General features: G+C 48.4%; 1 protein-coding gene across 4 annotated transcripts in view; it reads left to right on the top strand.

Moving 5' to 3' along the window:
- Positions 1-6887: 6887 nt before the first annotated feature.
- SNX19 (sorting nexin 19) overlaps positions 6888-15861 on the top strand; it is a 50031-nt gene continuing 41057 nt past the window's right edge. For 2 of the 4 annotated variants that reach the window (XM_048827348.2, XM_075122298.1), the window contains exons 1-5: positions 6888-9225; positions 10141-10279; positions 11896-11996; positions 12573-12692; positions 15047-15177. In XM_048827348.2, the coding sequence (XP_048683305.2) occupies positions 7570-9225; positions 10141-10279; positions 11896-11996; positions 12573-12692; positions 15047-15177 (2147 nt within the window). In that variant the 5' untranslated portion in view covers positions 6888-7569. The other 2 variants (XM_075122299.1, XM_075122300.1) reach the window with 2 other exon arrangements.

Here is a 15861-nt window from a genome sequence, read left to right as displayed (position 1 = left end):
GTGGCCATAAAAACATTCACTGAATAATTCAACTGATACATCTCATAGTCAGTTTTTAGATAAGTGATTCAACAATTTTTGAGGTTATTTGACCAGCACAGTAACCCCCACTAACATTATTTCAGGTTTATAGTGGTGTAACCAAGACCAGAATCTAGCACTAAACATGACTAGAATCAATGAAGTTAACTCTGGTTTGCTCTATTGTAAGTCAATCTGTCTGTCCTTATAGACAGGATTCAGGCATCTACCTCTGAAAAGCAGCCAGTTCTGGGGTAGAACTCAATCACCATTTTGTGCCAATAAAAAACACATTTCAGGCCTGACTGTCCTCACCCTTACAATGATGTAGCACCCTCTGCTGCAGTACACTTACACCTCATTTATACAGTGTAAACCAGGAGCAGAATCAGGACTACAGCTGGGCAAAATATTTCATGAAAAAAAATCATTGTTTCATTGGAAAACAGACAGATTTGCGGTCGCCCAAAACAATTTGAGAATTCACACCAATTTTGGCCAGTTTTTTTAATTGAATAATAAATATTTCAGAAGTGTTGAAGTGGTTCATTCTGGCATTTCCAAGCCAAAGCTTTGACTTTTCATTTCAGAAAGGTGTTTTGTTTCAGAATTTCCACTAATGTTTTTTTTTTTTTTAAAGTAAAAACCTTGAGAACAAAACCATCCAAACGGAAGTATTTTTGACATCTTCATTTTTCTGGAAAAATGTAAAACAGGTTTTGTTTTGGGTCAATCCAAACCAGTTTTGGGGGGTTTTCCCCCCAATTGTTCAGACTGTTGGCTGAGTGGAAAAACTGGCTATTCACACTGTTCTAATCAGAACTTTTCACCTCGTGTCCTAATAGACACACTCCATAAGCACGTCAAGCAGTGTCAACCGCATGATGTACCCTTCGATACAGCTGCAGGAAGGTCTTTTTATACTTAAGCTATGGTCCTGACTCTGTTCTCACATACACTAGTGTAAATCAGCCGTGACCTGCTGAAGTCACTGGGCTTACACGGATGTAGAACTAGCGTGAAATTAGCATCAGGACCAATGGGCTTGTCATGGCACTCCCAGGTTTACCTCTGTGGGGTTACTCTGGATTTACACCAATGTAAATGTGAGAAGTATCAAGTTCATGTTCTAAAAATCCCTTGGGATCTATCCGAATAAAAGGTGCTTTCTGTGTGGAAGTTGCCGTAGCATTATAAATGGCAAATCTTACCAGGATGTTTTGCTAGTTTGTGGGGTTGCATCTCTGTCTGGTGCAATCAGGGCTGGTTAGAAGTTCTCTCCTGAATGTGTTTGATGGAAAGGTTGATTTTTTTATTAGACAAAAATTTAATGAAGAGTCTATTTTCTATGGAAAATTTTTACTTTTTTTGTCAAACGTCCCCACTCCACCACAAAAAACCCTGAACTGTTTTCAGCCGAATACCAAAAACTTTGAGTAAAAGTGGATTTTTTTTTTTAAATATGAAGAATCAAAATTTTGCACAAGAAGAGGGAAGAAAACCCCCAAACATTTTCCAGCCAGGGTTAGTGATTACCCGGGAGACTTTGCACCTATGTTCAAAAAGAACTAAATGCAAATTTTAATAAGGCTTCTCCCAGCTGCTAATTCCTCAGCAAAGACACAGATATCTAGAAACACACACACACAGGCCTACACAATCACAATCTACACCTACGCAAATAGAAATATATGTGCATCTGTAATCCACTGTCGAGTGGACAGATCCCCCTGTGCCCCATTTGCACAGAACATGAATCTTTTACAGTCCCAGCTACAGAAATCTGGCACTTGAGTTCCAGCTGCAGCTACTCACGCTTTTAGCTCTAGAGGTCCCCAGGTCAAACCCGGGTTTGCCAGCCTGGGTGGCAGCCATCACACCTACAAACAAACTTGCACCCACGTGTGTTTCTTACCTTTTATTTTCCCCTCAGCTACACAGGTCTCCTGCAAGTTGCAGTGACTGGTCAGAGCGAGAGCAACAGAGCTTGTTTCTCAGTAAGGGCCAATGCTACCAGGCAAGGAGCTACTTCACTTCACACCCCTAACATGAGTAGCATTAACACTTTCTGGCAAGAGGAGAGAATCTTCGGCATGCCTGGTCCAGATGGAGTTAACAGAGGCAGGTCTGTGGAACTTTTTTATTCTTAATGCTGTAAGAGAGATTGAAGTTTGGGACACTAGATCCCCTTCTCCCACCCTGCCCTGTTCCACGCCCCTCCCTGGCCTTTTCCAACTCACTTCACAAGAGAAGCCGTGACCTCAAGTACAGCATATGTTGAGAGTGAAAAACGCATCAATTTCTTATCTCAGTATGATATCTGGATTGCTGCAGGTGCACTGCAGTTCAGATCCTCAGCAAATGCAAATCAGCCTGGCTCCATTCCCGGAGCCAGGCTGATTTACACCAGCTGGGGATCTGGCTCTCTGACTTCACGGAGTTTAAATCCACACCTCATATTTTGCACCAATACAGAGTTTTGCATTGATAAAGTTAACGGTAAAGGGCACGGGGGGTCCCCACCCACACCTTGTAACCTGAAATTCTGCTGCTCAAAATCTCACTGGGTTTAGTTTTCCTCCCCATGTCACCCTGTGCTTCACAGTCACGCCTCTGGCTTCACTGTCAGTTTCTATTCAGTTCTCATAGGCTCTTTAGGCCTGACAACCATATTAAGAGACCGTTTTTCAGCCCTGCAAAATTATCATGTTACAGAGCAATGAACCAGATCTCACTCTCACAGCCATTTAACTCTGGAGTAACTCAGTTTGTGTCAATGGAGTTATGCCAGGTTTACATTGGTGCAGCTCAGACCAGACTCTGGCCCTAGGACTCTGCCTAGCATAGAAATGGCAGTGGATCAGATCCCCTGGCCTACTCTATGGCCCAAAGGGAAAGGAAAGCTGAGCATCTTCCCGGCTGCAGCTTCTCAGTGGGTGCAGAGCCTCATGCCTTCCACATGCCACCCGCTGCAGGGCATGGCTTAGGGGTCACATCAGGGTCACATCTGGGGAAGAAATATGGACAAAACACACTGTGCTCCAGAAATCCCCAAGAGGTGAATGCTCCCAAGGGGGGAATAACCAGCTAGCATAAACTGGAGTCACCCCCAGGTCGAGGCACTGTCTACTCTCACACTAGTTTCTCAGAGGCTGCTTAGCATAAGAAAGGTTTGTAACACAAAGATCTCTTTTGTACAGTGCTCCTAGGGGAGAGAGCACTTAATGCTTACATGTCACTACTGCAATTCATGTAAAACAAAGGACCAGAGAGAATACTGCGATGGCCTTGCCTGTCACTCTGCCATGTGATCAGCAGCCCTTGTGTCGCTCAGCTGTCATTTAGAAGAAGCCCTGACACAGAGCAAATAACGTGGGGTTAGTAAATTTAATCCTTTTTTTGTTGGGCCTGCAGCCTGACCCCCAAAGCCTCCCTCACTACTCTGGTTTCTAAGCCTTAGTGCAACAGGCTGCATGACTGGAGGTCTCTAGGTGAGGACTTCACTGTGTGGACAAATCCGACCCTCAATCACAGACCAAAGCAGTGTCTGAGCCCAGCACAGACCTCTGCTAACTCCACTAGTCAGGAGCAGCAGCTCTGTGGATCACAGTAGGTTACACTACCTTGCACGGACTAATCCTCCCTTGCGACCTAAGCAGAATCTAAACGGGACTGTATGGGACCCATGACACTGAGCACCACGCAGGAATGCACACCTCTGTCAGCATTACCTTGTCACTGAGGGAAGGACCTCTCCTTGTTTCCTTCTGTTCCTCATGAATCCCGTTGGACACATCTGCCCTTGCTGGAAGTTCTTGCTTTGAGTGAGAGTCTCAGCAGCTCATTTAAGAGCATGCTCTTCTGAGGTGGGGATCTGGGAACCTCAGGAGAGATTTATTCTGAAGAAACCACTTTAAAAAAAAAAAATCCCATGGAAAGTCCTTTCATTTCCCTGAGCAGCAAAAATCCCTTTTGGTTTTCCCCACTCTGTGGGAGGTGGCTGTCCCTGGAGATGTCTCATCAGAGACCACAGGGCCTGAAGGGGATTTGGCCATCCTCTGAGAGATACCGTTGCCTTTTTGATCTGTAATGTTTTCTGACCTTTACTTTCAGTCTGATGCCCCGCTCAGAAAGCACAGCTGGGGACTAAGACAAGCAGGGTTCCACATTATATCATGTAGCACATTCTACTTGGGGTTATTCAGGAAACCCACCGGGGCAGGCTGCCGCAAGATTAGCACAGTATAAGCACTTATGCTGCTCTATGCGCCACTCAGGCTGCCTATCTGTGCCTAGCTGCCATCACAGTGGTAGGTTTTAGCCTGCTGGTGAGGTCAAGCTATCCTGAGCCCTGAATAAATGGGGATATGACGTGATCAGGATCTCTCTCTCTGCGTATTCACCCTCTCAATAACTAAGCTCACTCAAGGCACCTTTGCTAATCACTCACACTCTGCACTGCTGTCCTGAGGCTCTGTGTTCTGCTCTCAGCTGTGGAGCTCCACTATTCTTCTCATGCACAGAAACCCCCGGCAGACCAGGGGTCCAGTCAGGCTTCCTGCTGGCACCTGTCTGCAGCATGCTAGAACCATGCCTGAGATAACTGGCCTCTGATGAACTCGTCAGGCCTGCTCTGCAACCTGGCTCGTCCTTACAGCTGTGCAAGGCAGGGGATAATTAAGTCTTTTGCCCTGCTATGGCAACCTGCATCTAGGACTCCCTTGTTCCTCTCCAAAGTGGGTAAGGGGTGCAGAGCTGTAGGGCCCTGCATGCTGCAGGGAACATGCTGTACAGCGTGGTTCTCAGCCAGGGGTTTGGGGCCCACTCACAGGTTTCAGGACGTCCACCAAGCAGGGCCAGCATTAGACTTGCTGGGCCCTGGGCAGAAAGCCAAAGCCACAGCCAAAGCCTTGCTGGCTAGGGCTGGGGCCTGAGGGTCCCCTGTGGAGTGGGACCCTGGCAACTGCCCTGCTTGCTACCCCCTAAACCTGGCCCTGGCTTTTATATGCAGAAAAACAGCTTTTGTGGCACAGGTGGGCTGTGGAATTTTTATAGCATGGGGGCGGGACTCAGAAAGAGAAGGTTGGGAACCCCCACACTTGCTAGGGAAAGCTGTGACCCTGCTCTAGGACCTGCTTTATTAAAGGCCTGACCCCCTTGGCTTGAGAACCCAAGCAGGAACAGCCCCACTGCTGTTAGCTCTCTGGAGCCCTGCTAGCACAGGTGTATCCATTCCAGATTGGGAGACTTACTCCCATCTACAGTGCAGACACACCCAGACAGGGAGCCTGTGGGAGAGGGAGGCACCGAACCCAGAGGAAGGATGGGGTAGTGGTTAGAGTGCTAAACTCAGGAGACCTTGGTTTAATTCTCTGCTCTGCTACAGACTTTCTGTGTGACCTTGGGCAAGTCACCTAGGCCCAGATCCTCAAAGATACTTAGGCTCCTAAATACCAGGTCCAAAAGAAATGAGAGTTAAGCACCTAAATACGTTCAAGGATCTGGACCTTAGTCTCTCTGTGCCACAGTAATGGGGGCGATATAAGTACCTAAGGCTGTGTAAGAACCTAAATGCACATCGAGTTGTTCCTGATTAACTCCATGTGTGGATCTCTTATGCCAGAAAAAGTGGAAAGGATTAAGCTAAACAGGAACAAGGCATTCTTATTCTGGAGTAAGAGTATCCACACATGGAGTAAATCAGGAATAACTCCATGTGAAGTCAGGCCCTAAGACAGGTAGATCTCCTAAGTTGCAGCCTAGTATCTTTAACCACATGACCAAGTTAGAGGCAGGCGCTGTCAGGTAGAGATGGTCTATTTGTGTATTTTCTCAGTCTTTGAGCACTTAACAAGTGATACCTAAAAATGATAACTGCTAATGAAGCTTGGTTGTTTAATACTAGAGTTGGGGTCACTGTAAAGCTTGGACCTCACGTGGATCCAAATCTGAATTTCCCAAAGCTCAGAGGTGTTTGGATCTGATGCTCCAATTCAAACCGATCACAGAGACCAGATCTGCTTCCAGTTATGAGCTTTCCTAAAGCTGGGGGATGTCCAGATCGGGAAATCCCATTCACTCATCTCCATGTCAGTTAGGTTTCACTGTAATTAACTGGGTCAGCCATGATGGGTATGAGGTTAGGTAATTTTAGCGGGATGCTTTCGTAACACTGCATTTCTAACATCTCATTCCTGCCTTGCTGATCCAGGATGCAAGTTCTCATGAGCACCAGCCTCCTCCGTGATGGTATAAAATCGCAGAAAGAGAGCAATCTCATGTTTAGAATAAGGGACTGTGAGCTAGGGAACACCTGGGTTCTATTACTGACTCTCTATGGGACATCACTTCACCATCTCTGTGCCGCAGTTTCCCCATCTGTAAAACAAGAGCGATGATACAGACCCTGCCAGCAGGGCGCACTGAGGCGAGGCGTAATTCACTAATGCACTTCAGGCTGTAAATTGAAACCATTGGAATGGGTTTCTGGCTTGCATGTGGGCTTGGTTTGACAGAGATGGGGTCGGGGAATGGGAATTGAAACAAGGGGTGCTTGTGGGGTGTGTGGCCAGGTACTGCTCTAGCTACTTTGTGGGATTTTTACACCATGTGGGCTTGTGTCTTTCCTTTGGCTGCCCCAGATGTAGCACTGTTGATTATTATTTGCTAGTAAAAGCCACCCCAAGTTTTCTATGATTCTAAGTCCCCACGATGTGTTAGTGGCTGCATGAGCAGAGACCATGTTTTGAATTGGAGCAGTATTTTCTGTGCTTCTGCTTCCCTTTCACTAGATGGCACTGAGAAAAGCCTCTCCCTGCTGCTTTGGGCCTTTCCCTTTCTCCTTTTGCTGGCATCTCCTTGGCAGAGGCAGATCCGGCAGCTCTCAGACAACAGCCCTGAGCCACCAGCCCCAGGTCCATTTCCTGGCAGGAGAGGGGCCGGCAGCAGGCAGGGGAGCAGCTGCTGACCCAGCCACAGATGCCAAGCAGAGCTGGGAGAGAGCAAAGGAGCCAAGTACCAACAATGCCTGGCAATGCAGCACTCAGACAAACCCGTGACGTATTCCAGCGAGCACCCAGTTAAGGCCCTGTGGGTGGCAGCAGGATTTGAAAGCCCACTGGCTTGGCAGGGGGGTTATAGGGAAAGTTGGGGTGCAGATGGGGGGGGGGCCGCTAGGGTCACTTTGCCCCTGTGATCTGAAAAGCAGGAAGCTTTTCACCCAGTCATAGTTTTTAAAGCAACACTTTGTTGCCCCAAGAGCTGGTGGTTTTAAAGGGGGCTGGTTGGCCTGGCTGGTTTGTTCTTACCTGGGGCTGTGACAAAGGGAGAGGCAAAGGTGCCTTTGCAAAGAGCCTCCTCGCTTGCAATCAGTGGCTCTGCGGGGCTGTCTGGGTGCTAGGGTTTGGCAGTCAGTGGAGAGTGGTTTGCATTTGCCTTTCCTGTGTCCCAGCTGGTTGGATGTGATATTTACAAAGGGCTGATCAACCTGGGCCGGGGAAATCTGCTTTCAGACTTGCAAGCCCAGCACCAAGCTCCCCGGTTCTTTCAATGGAAAACCAGAGGATGCTAAAGACACAGGAGCCCTGCGCTAGCCTCGGCAGCGGACTGAGTGAGCTGGTAGGGAACAGGAAGCTGATGGTTTTGGGGGCCCTGTTAGCCTGGTTATTAGTCGTCCACTTGCTGGTTAACATCTGGCTGCTTTGCCTCCTCTCCGGCTTGCTGGCGGTGTTGGGGGGATGGCTGGGTTCCCAGGCCATCATCAGCACCTGCACCCGGCTCCACTTGGAACGGTTCGTCCTGCTGGAGAGCTGCCCACAGAGCCCCGAGGCGGAGAGGCAGCTGGACGAGGAGATTGACCGCATGATCCAGAAGATCATCCGGGACTTTGTGTCCTCGTGGTACCGGACAGTTAGCAGCGAGCAGGGCTTTGAGGACGAGGTGAGGAAGGCCATGACAGGCCTGGCCCTAGAGCTCAAAAGGAGGATGGCACTGGTGGACAAGCAAGCCTTGACCCATAAGATTCTCTTGCTTTGTGGCTGCCACCTGCAAAGCTACATGAAAGCAAGGGAGAGCACGGAGGCTGCAAGGAGCCCGGTGGGACCGGCTCAGCTGGCACACCAGCTCTGGCGAGCGTACGGTGAGCTTTCTGCCCCGCACCCAGCCGTCCAGAGCCCAGCCATGGAAGTGAACTACGCCCGGAGCATTGTGGACGTGTTGCTCCGGGTGCTGGTGCCCAAGCCTCACCTGGAAACTAGGACTGGGCGCTTCGTGGTGGTGGAGCTGGTCACCTGCAATGTTCTTCTGCCTATGATCAAGAAGATGTCTGATCCTGACTGGATCAACCTGTTACTAATTGGGATTTTCTCCAAGATGGGCAGCAAAGGGGAAAGAAGAAGGGGAAAGGGGGAGGAGCCTCTTTTGGCCGCCGCCCCCTGCCAGCCCGCAGTGCCGAATTCTTTGCCACTGAAAGTTGTGGCACCGTCTCCAAGGCCTTCGGAGCTCCCCAGTTACGATGTGGTGGACAGTCTGGAGTGCAACCCTCAAGAGGGGGAAGAGGGGAAGGACCTGTCGAGTGGGGAGCCTGGTGCTGATGTTGATGGTAGGAAAGCAGGGAGCACGCCCGTGCGCTACCCCCAGCCAGATACTCTGGGCTCCCTCTTCCTGTGTGAGGACTCAGAGCTGGAATCCCCTATGTCTGACCTCGGCAAGGACTCGGATTCTGTGGTGCTCTTGTCCACAGAGGAATTCCTCACCGACACGTTCCAGGATTCCTTTGCGGGGCTGGAGGGGCCGGACGGCCTGGACCAAGAGGACGGTGTGGGTGCCAAGGATGGGTACCTGGAGGAGAGCACTGCCTCTAGCTCTGAAACGAGCGTCCTCCCCTCTGCGTTGGGCCAGTGCCCCGACATACAAATCGACCCCGCAGTGGAGAAGGAGGAAAGCTTGGCATCTGTCACCGTCCTGCTGGCCGATCCAGAGAAGCCTTTCTCGAGGCGACCGTCCTTTCTGGAGAACCCAGCAAAGAGTCCCCTGGACCCCAGTCAGCCGCCTCTCCCACTCTACTCCTCCCATACCTTCAGCTTTGAGCCACTCAGTAGCCCTGACAGCCCAGTCGTCATCCAGAACCTGCGGATAACTGGAACCATCACTGCCCGGGAGCACAGCGGGACCGGGTTCCATCCCTACACACTCTACACGGTCAAGGTGATACAGTCACTCCTCTCCTCTGTTCTTGTTGTGGGGTGGGCATGCAGGAACGCTAATGCTCCAGAAGAGAGGATCCACAAGCTGTTTTAGGTAAAGCTCATTGCCCCCTCCTCTGGGAGCTTTGCCCATAGCAGGGCAGGTTGATTTAAATCTGTGATTTCAATGACCAACTGGAAAGCCTCGATTTGAAATCCTCAATTTCAGTCAACTTTTCCATTTGTACTTCAGTTCTTTTCTAAAGAAAGATGTATTCTCCTTGGCTGATATAATCATAAAAACATGTTGATTTACAACTAAATAGAGCCTTTACATGAGATTTGGTACCTAGGAAGGTACACTGTAACTAGCTATATTTATTTAAGCAACTATATAGCTTAATATTTTCAGTCTTTTATTAATTGTACATTTTTTTTAGTATGGAAGAAAATGGTGAATAATATATTGCTTATTTACCACTATTGTGTCATATTTGTCAAGCTTGACCTCACAAAGTAGATGTTTTCCCCCCGATTCTTTCTTTTTATAGAAAAGAAGCCTTTAATTCAAAGGTTTTGATCGGGGTTCATGGATTCAGCATATTCATTATTTGTTCAAATGTTTTAAGAGATTATAATAAGTTTAGGCCTTAACCTATTTTGTATTAAATTCAGATTCCATTTGAAATAGGTTTATTTTTAAAAAGAAAAAGGTATTCTAATTTTAAATAACAAAATCAAATCCCATTTAAATTATTAAAAGAAAAAATCCTCCATTTTTATCCACCCTGGTGTGGGCCCGGTGGTTAGAGTGAGAGATTGAGAGTGGGGATTCCTGGGTCCCATCCCCTGGCCCACGGAAGGATCTTTGTCCCTGAGGTGTGTCTGGTCTCCACAGGTTAATGACTGACTAATGGTCTGCCCTCTTCCTCCCCAGTATGAGACAGCACTGGAGAGTGAGAACGCCAACAGCCTCCAGCAGGTGGCCTACCACACCGTGAACCGGCGCTACCGCGAGTTCCTGAACCTGCAGACCAGGCTGGAGGAGAAACCTGAGCTGCGGAAATTCGTTAAAAGTCAGCACTCAAGCTGGCTCGCTGTAAAAGCCCTAGCAGCCTTCCCAATCTCCCTGCCCCTCCTTGCCACCCCTGCATGGCGCTGCTTGGCTAAATATAATGGGTGCCCCTGGTGAGCGTCCATAGGCCAGCACACGGTGGGTTAGCAGGAGGCTAGGATGACCTCGGTATTCCCCCTGCCTCTCTCTGAACTTCATCTGAGTTCCCAAGGGCCCCCGTCTGGCCACAATGGGATATATCCTGCCCCCCCTTCCCCCAATGCAATCAGCCATTCTCCCTGCTGTAGGAGCCTCTGCAGCGCTGCCCAGTCCATCCCCTTCCTGCTGTGCACTGTGACGCACAGTGGTGGAGAGGGGTGTGGTCCAGCCAGCAACCCTGGGCTAGCTCCCCCAGGACGTGAGGGGGCTCTCAGAGTGCTGGGCGGGAGCTGGTCACCCCATCCTGATTGCTGATGGGTGGGTGCTTCAAGGAGCATCACTATAGGTTCCAGGGGCAAGCCCTACCCATGTAGGCCAGGCCAGATGGTGACTGGTTTCAAGTCTGAGGTATTCTTCAAATGTCTGTCAATACAAGATGTGAAGATAGGTGCTGAGCACGTACAGCTCCCGGGAAGTTCAGGGAGAGCCGGGGTCGCTCCACACCTCTGATGGTCAGGCCACTGGTCTATGGCAGAGGTGACCAACATGCAGGGCAAGCACCAAATATGGCTCAACTGAGTGTAGCTCATGGCTTCCCTAATCCAAATCACTGCCGGGGGACTCAAACCACAAGCAATTCAAGGAGTGTCCATGTCTGGTAACTGGTGCACATCAAGGTGCAGAGCAGGGTTGGCTGATAGATTCCTCCTAAGGTCTTAACATAGCTGTTGCTACAGCCCAGGTTGGGATGTCCCTTTCCTAACGTAATGGGGGGCCCTTGACTAAGCAGTGGAGAGCTGGTCAGACAACAGAATTTCCATACCATAGGACCCTCTGGTTTTGAGAATTATTTTCATTCTGATTTTGGAATGAAAAGTCTCGGTTTTGAAATCTCCTGCACCCTAGAAAGTCCATTGTTTGGATATTGTTGAAACATTGTAATATAACTTATTACAGATAATAACATTTTTATATATATATATATATAACATAATGCATGTATAATATAATAAAATAAAATTAATATTCAAAACATCTAAACAATGAAATGAAATGAGACAGTCAAAATGATTACTTTCAATGCTTTTTTCCTTTGAAAATTTACCCAAAATTGACATGTTTCCACGGAAAGTTTTGATTTTGATGAAACTTCATTTGCCAGTAGAAAACTGTTCCACTCAGTGTTTCAACCAGTGCTACCGCCATGCATTCAAGTTCTCTCAGGTTGTCTATTATCTCTTAACCAACGCCTCCAGTCCTTTGGCATTACAGAGTCCTGTGTCTTAAAAGAGTTGGGATGAAAACTCTGTATATATTTGAGGCCAGATCCTTTCACCCTAGTTCATGCAGAGCATTAACTTACTCTGCCATTGGCCTATGGGTGTAGTAAGTTACTCCTCACCACGAGTCAGGATTCAACCCTTTATTAACAGTACTGATGTGTCTTATTTTTACTTATGCGTGTGTTTTATTTTGAAGATGTCAAAGGTCCAAAGAAACTTTTCCCTGATCTTCCATTCGGAAACATGGATAGTGACAAGGTGGAAGCCAGAAAAAGTCTCCTGGAATCGTTCTTGAAGGTGAGATGTTCTCTCAGGTCCCTATCATTAAACAGACTCAGCAGCCTCTTCCTTATGTGTGTGATCTGGTTGTGCAGGTTTCTTCTGCGTGAATGAACAGAGCAGAGTAGCGATGGACTGGTTAGAGCAAGGGACTGGGAGCCAGGCTTCCTCGGCTTTTATCCTGGCTTTGCCACTTGTGTATGTGACCTTGGGCAAGTCAAACGTTCAGAAATGGCCTCTAATTTTTTGGGGGTGGGGGATGGAGGCAACAAGAGAAGCCTTGGGCCTGCTTTTTCCCCCTACTGATTCTAAATAATCCATGCAATGCATGACTTTGCCCTCTTGCATTTTATGGAGGAGGGAAGAAATTCAGGGGTGGATATCTCAACAAATACCCTGTTGGGGTGTGGAGCATTTTTCCTGGGAGTGGTGGAAGTCCAGTCTCTTGGAACATCTGGGGACTATAGCATAAAAGACAATCTGGTCCTGATCACGAGGAGAGGTGGACAACGGGGTTTACCAGGACTCCTCTGTCTCTGTTTTTTATGAGTAGGGTAGGGAGATGAGAATCCAACTCTGTGTTTTCCTTTGCAGCAACTGTGCAGCATTCCCGAGATTGCCAATAGTGAGCAGGTGCAGGAGTTCCTCGCCCTGAACACAGACGCCAGGATCGCGTTTGTCAAGAAACCCTTTGTGGTCTCCAGAATAGACAAGGTACCTTCATGCCCCTGTGTAGCCGCCATCTGCTGAGCTCCATTTGTGTGAACACTCTCATCCTAACGCATTAAAATACTTTCTCCTTCTAGGCTTTTGTCTGCCTGTTATTATTTACTAGCATCTAGAGGCCCCAGTTGAGCTCTGGGGCCCCATTGTACTAGGTGTACTGTACATACACCTACTTAGACATTCCCTGCCCCAAAGAGCTTACAATCTACATGGCCACATAAGTGGAGGAATGAAGTATTATAATCCCCCTGTCATAACTGGGGGAAACCAAGGCATAGAAATATCGAATGACTTGCCTTGGGAGTCTGAGTCACTGAGTCACAGCCCCTTGCTTTAACCATAAGACCACCCTTGCTTGTTTTGTGCGAATGGCATCTGTGACCCAAATTGCTACCCTTCCCATCAAAAGCATAAGATGCTGTAGGTAACAGAAGGGGAAAGAAGAGGAGACAAAGGGATAGTTCATTCATTTCAATGATTACCTTTCCCACCCCATCTTGCAAGTACCCAGCTCAGTTGATGAGCTCAAGTGTTGGACACTCGGAAAGGTACTAACTCTTATGGGATCCTTCCGGACCCTAATGTGCCTGGTGCACCTTTGGGTACTCTTCACCGGATCTCCTCCTGGATTGTGAGCTCTCTGAACAAATCTCCTGGGTGGTAACCTTGCTGCACAGATATTTTCATAATTAGATAAAGATGCATAGTCTAGTAGTTAGAACTGGGGATTGGTACTCATGGGTTTTCTTCCCCTCTCTGTCGCTAACTTGCTGTGTGACCTTGAGCACTTAACATCTCCACCTGTAAAATGGGGATGCGAAGGCTTGCCACTCAGTCTGACCTCATGCCCCTTATATCCTAATTCTCCGTATTACGTCAGTTGGCCAATTCCTGATTGTTAATGGGCAGTTTGGTTTTTCTATTTAATGAGAGCAATAGAAAGTTTTCAAACCTGTCCTTTACAGATCGCTCTCTGCTTGGGCACCTGGGTGCACGACTGCTTGTTAAAACCACTTGGGTTGAGGCTTGGCTGGATGTGCATTGTATTTGGCTCTGAATGAATGAGAGTGATGCTTTTTATAGTTCCCCCAAAACAGGGTCCTGCCCTTCCTCCCTCTTCTACAGTCACACTGAACGTTCCCTTGATTTATCCAAAGTCTCAATTTTCCAAATTTACTCTGTCCCCTGTGATGTTCACACAATTCAGGCTGTCCTGCCCTTGGGAAAATGGTTCAGACAAGGTCCCTGCATTGAGGATATTACAGTCTAATTTAAACACATTCGATATGCTGGCCAACACTTCCTCTCGTGGTGCCCCTGGCGCCCGTAAACAAAATCTAAGTGAAATCAGTGTCTCTTCCTCTTGCTGTTGCATTAAAATCCTAGCACATGCCTCTCCCAGATGGAATCTTGCCAGAGCAGTGGCTGTGCCCGTGCCCCAAACACCGCAAGCGAGGGCTCTATCTACAGATGGAACAATTTCAGTGCCTGCCGCTCCGCTGAACCCTCGGCAGCCCCAGTAGGGTTACTTTAAGAAGTGTCCTTCACGAGCATATGTGCAGTTCAGAAGGTTCAACAGGCCTCTGTCTAAAATGTTACCTGGAGAGGCCCTGTGCCTCTCCGGGTATCTCTAGCCTGCAGGCAGAGGGGTGAATGCAGCGCATGTAGACATCCTTAAGTTCGCTTTGATTTAGCAAGCTCAAATAATGATTGCGAGCAGCAGCACGGACTGTACAAGCCCGCCCAGCACCCTGGGTATATGCTTGCTACGGCTTCACTGCTGTTGTTATTCCAGCTAGCTAGATCAACCCTAGCTTTGAGTCTGTCTCCACAAGCTGTGATCGCCCACTCATGATTGCAGAGTAGGCCTGGCCTAAAGGGGAGCGCCTGTCAGCCACGGGAGCAGAGACGTGAAGGACAGACTCAAGCTAAGTGGAGGTTTGAGCTGCCCATCAGTTCTTGTCCATTTCTCTGGGCATCTTGGCTATCCCTTTGCTCCCAATAGCAACCTGGTAAGGGGAAGACATGCAGTGACTGCATTATGGGCCTATGCCTTGTCCCACGGGCTTCCCCGGTAAACTCCCGTTGACTCTGCTGGCAGCAGGAGCTGTCCCTAAAGGAGCATGGATGACGTTTCTGTGTGTAGCACTGAGCTCTTTTAATCCCAAAGTGAAGGCTGTTATGGCCCTAACACGTTCTTCCTCCTCCTCAATAGTGGTCGATAGGCAGTTACAGGCTGGGCCTGTCCTGGCTGAGTTGGAAGCCAGAGGACTCCTCTTTCTGGAACGTGGCATTTTCCTTCCTCATGGAGCTAACCCCCTTGCTTTTCCCACTCCCGGCAGATTGTGCTCAATGCCATTGTGGACACTTTGAAGACGGCATTCCCCAGGTCGGAACCTCAGAGCCCAACGGAAGAGCTCAGCGAGGCAGAGGTGGATGGGAAATCCCAGACAGATGGGAAGAAGGCTAATAAGTAAGGACTCTTTTCAGGTTATGCCCAGCATGTTGACAGTATCAGTGGGTTGAACGTAGGATAATTAGTACTTCAAGGCAGCAGCAAATACCAGGCTTGATATTGGGTGCTTTGAAATGGTGAGTAATATGCATCAGTCCTACCTTGTGCTGTGACTCCATTATGTTTTACAAATTAAGCAGAGTCGACTTGGGTCAGTATGTGAGGGGGAGATCCCAAAGGGAACACTCAGATATTCCAGGAATTGGTGCTGGCTGATGACTGGCACTCTTCCCATGGGGTCCGCACTGAAACATTGTATTTAGTGCTGTTGGAGGTGCAGTGCATTGGAGGACATGCTTATGTTATTGAAGGATTGAGTTATAACTTTTAAACTAACGCATGAGCTGTACCAGTGAACTGCAGCCTCCTGTGGGGTGGAGCGCAGCTGATGTTTAAACAGCAATTGTGGCAACCATCCACAATACTTTAGGACACAATCCCAAATCCAACTGAAACTGCAAGGGAGTTTGGAGGAGGAAGAATGTAATTTTAATACCTGAGTTTTGATTTGGTCCAGACTTGGGGGTTAACCCCCACTGCCCTTTCCAAAAGTTCCACAAGCTTTTTGTGGTGGCCTATGGTATGGCCAGTGAATGCTGGAGAGTTTATCCTGTGGCATAGGCTGAGGATACTGCATGTACT

This window comes from Caretta caretta, chromosome 22 (assembly GCF_965140235.1).
Source record: "Caretta caretta isolate rCarCar2 chromosome 22, rCarCar1.hap1, whole genome shotgun sequence".
Classification (NCBI taxonomy): Eukaryota; Metazoa; Chordata; order Testudines; family Cheloniidae; genus Caretta; species Caretta caretta.
This window is presented reverse-complemented; position numbering and strand designations above follow the sequence as displayed.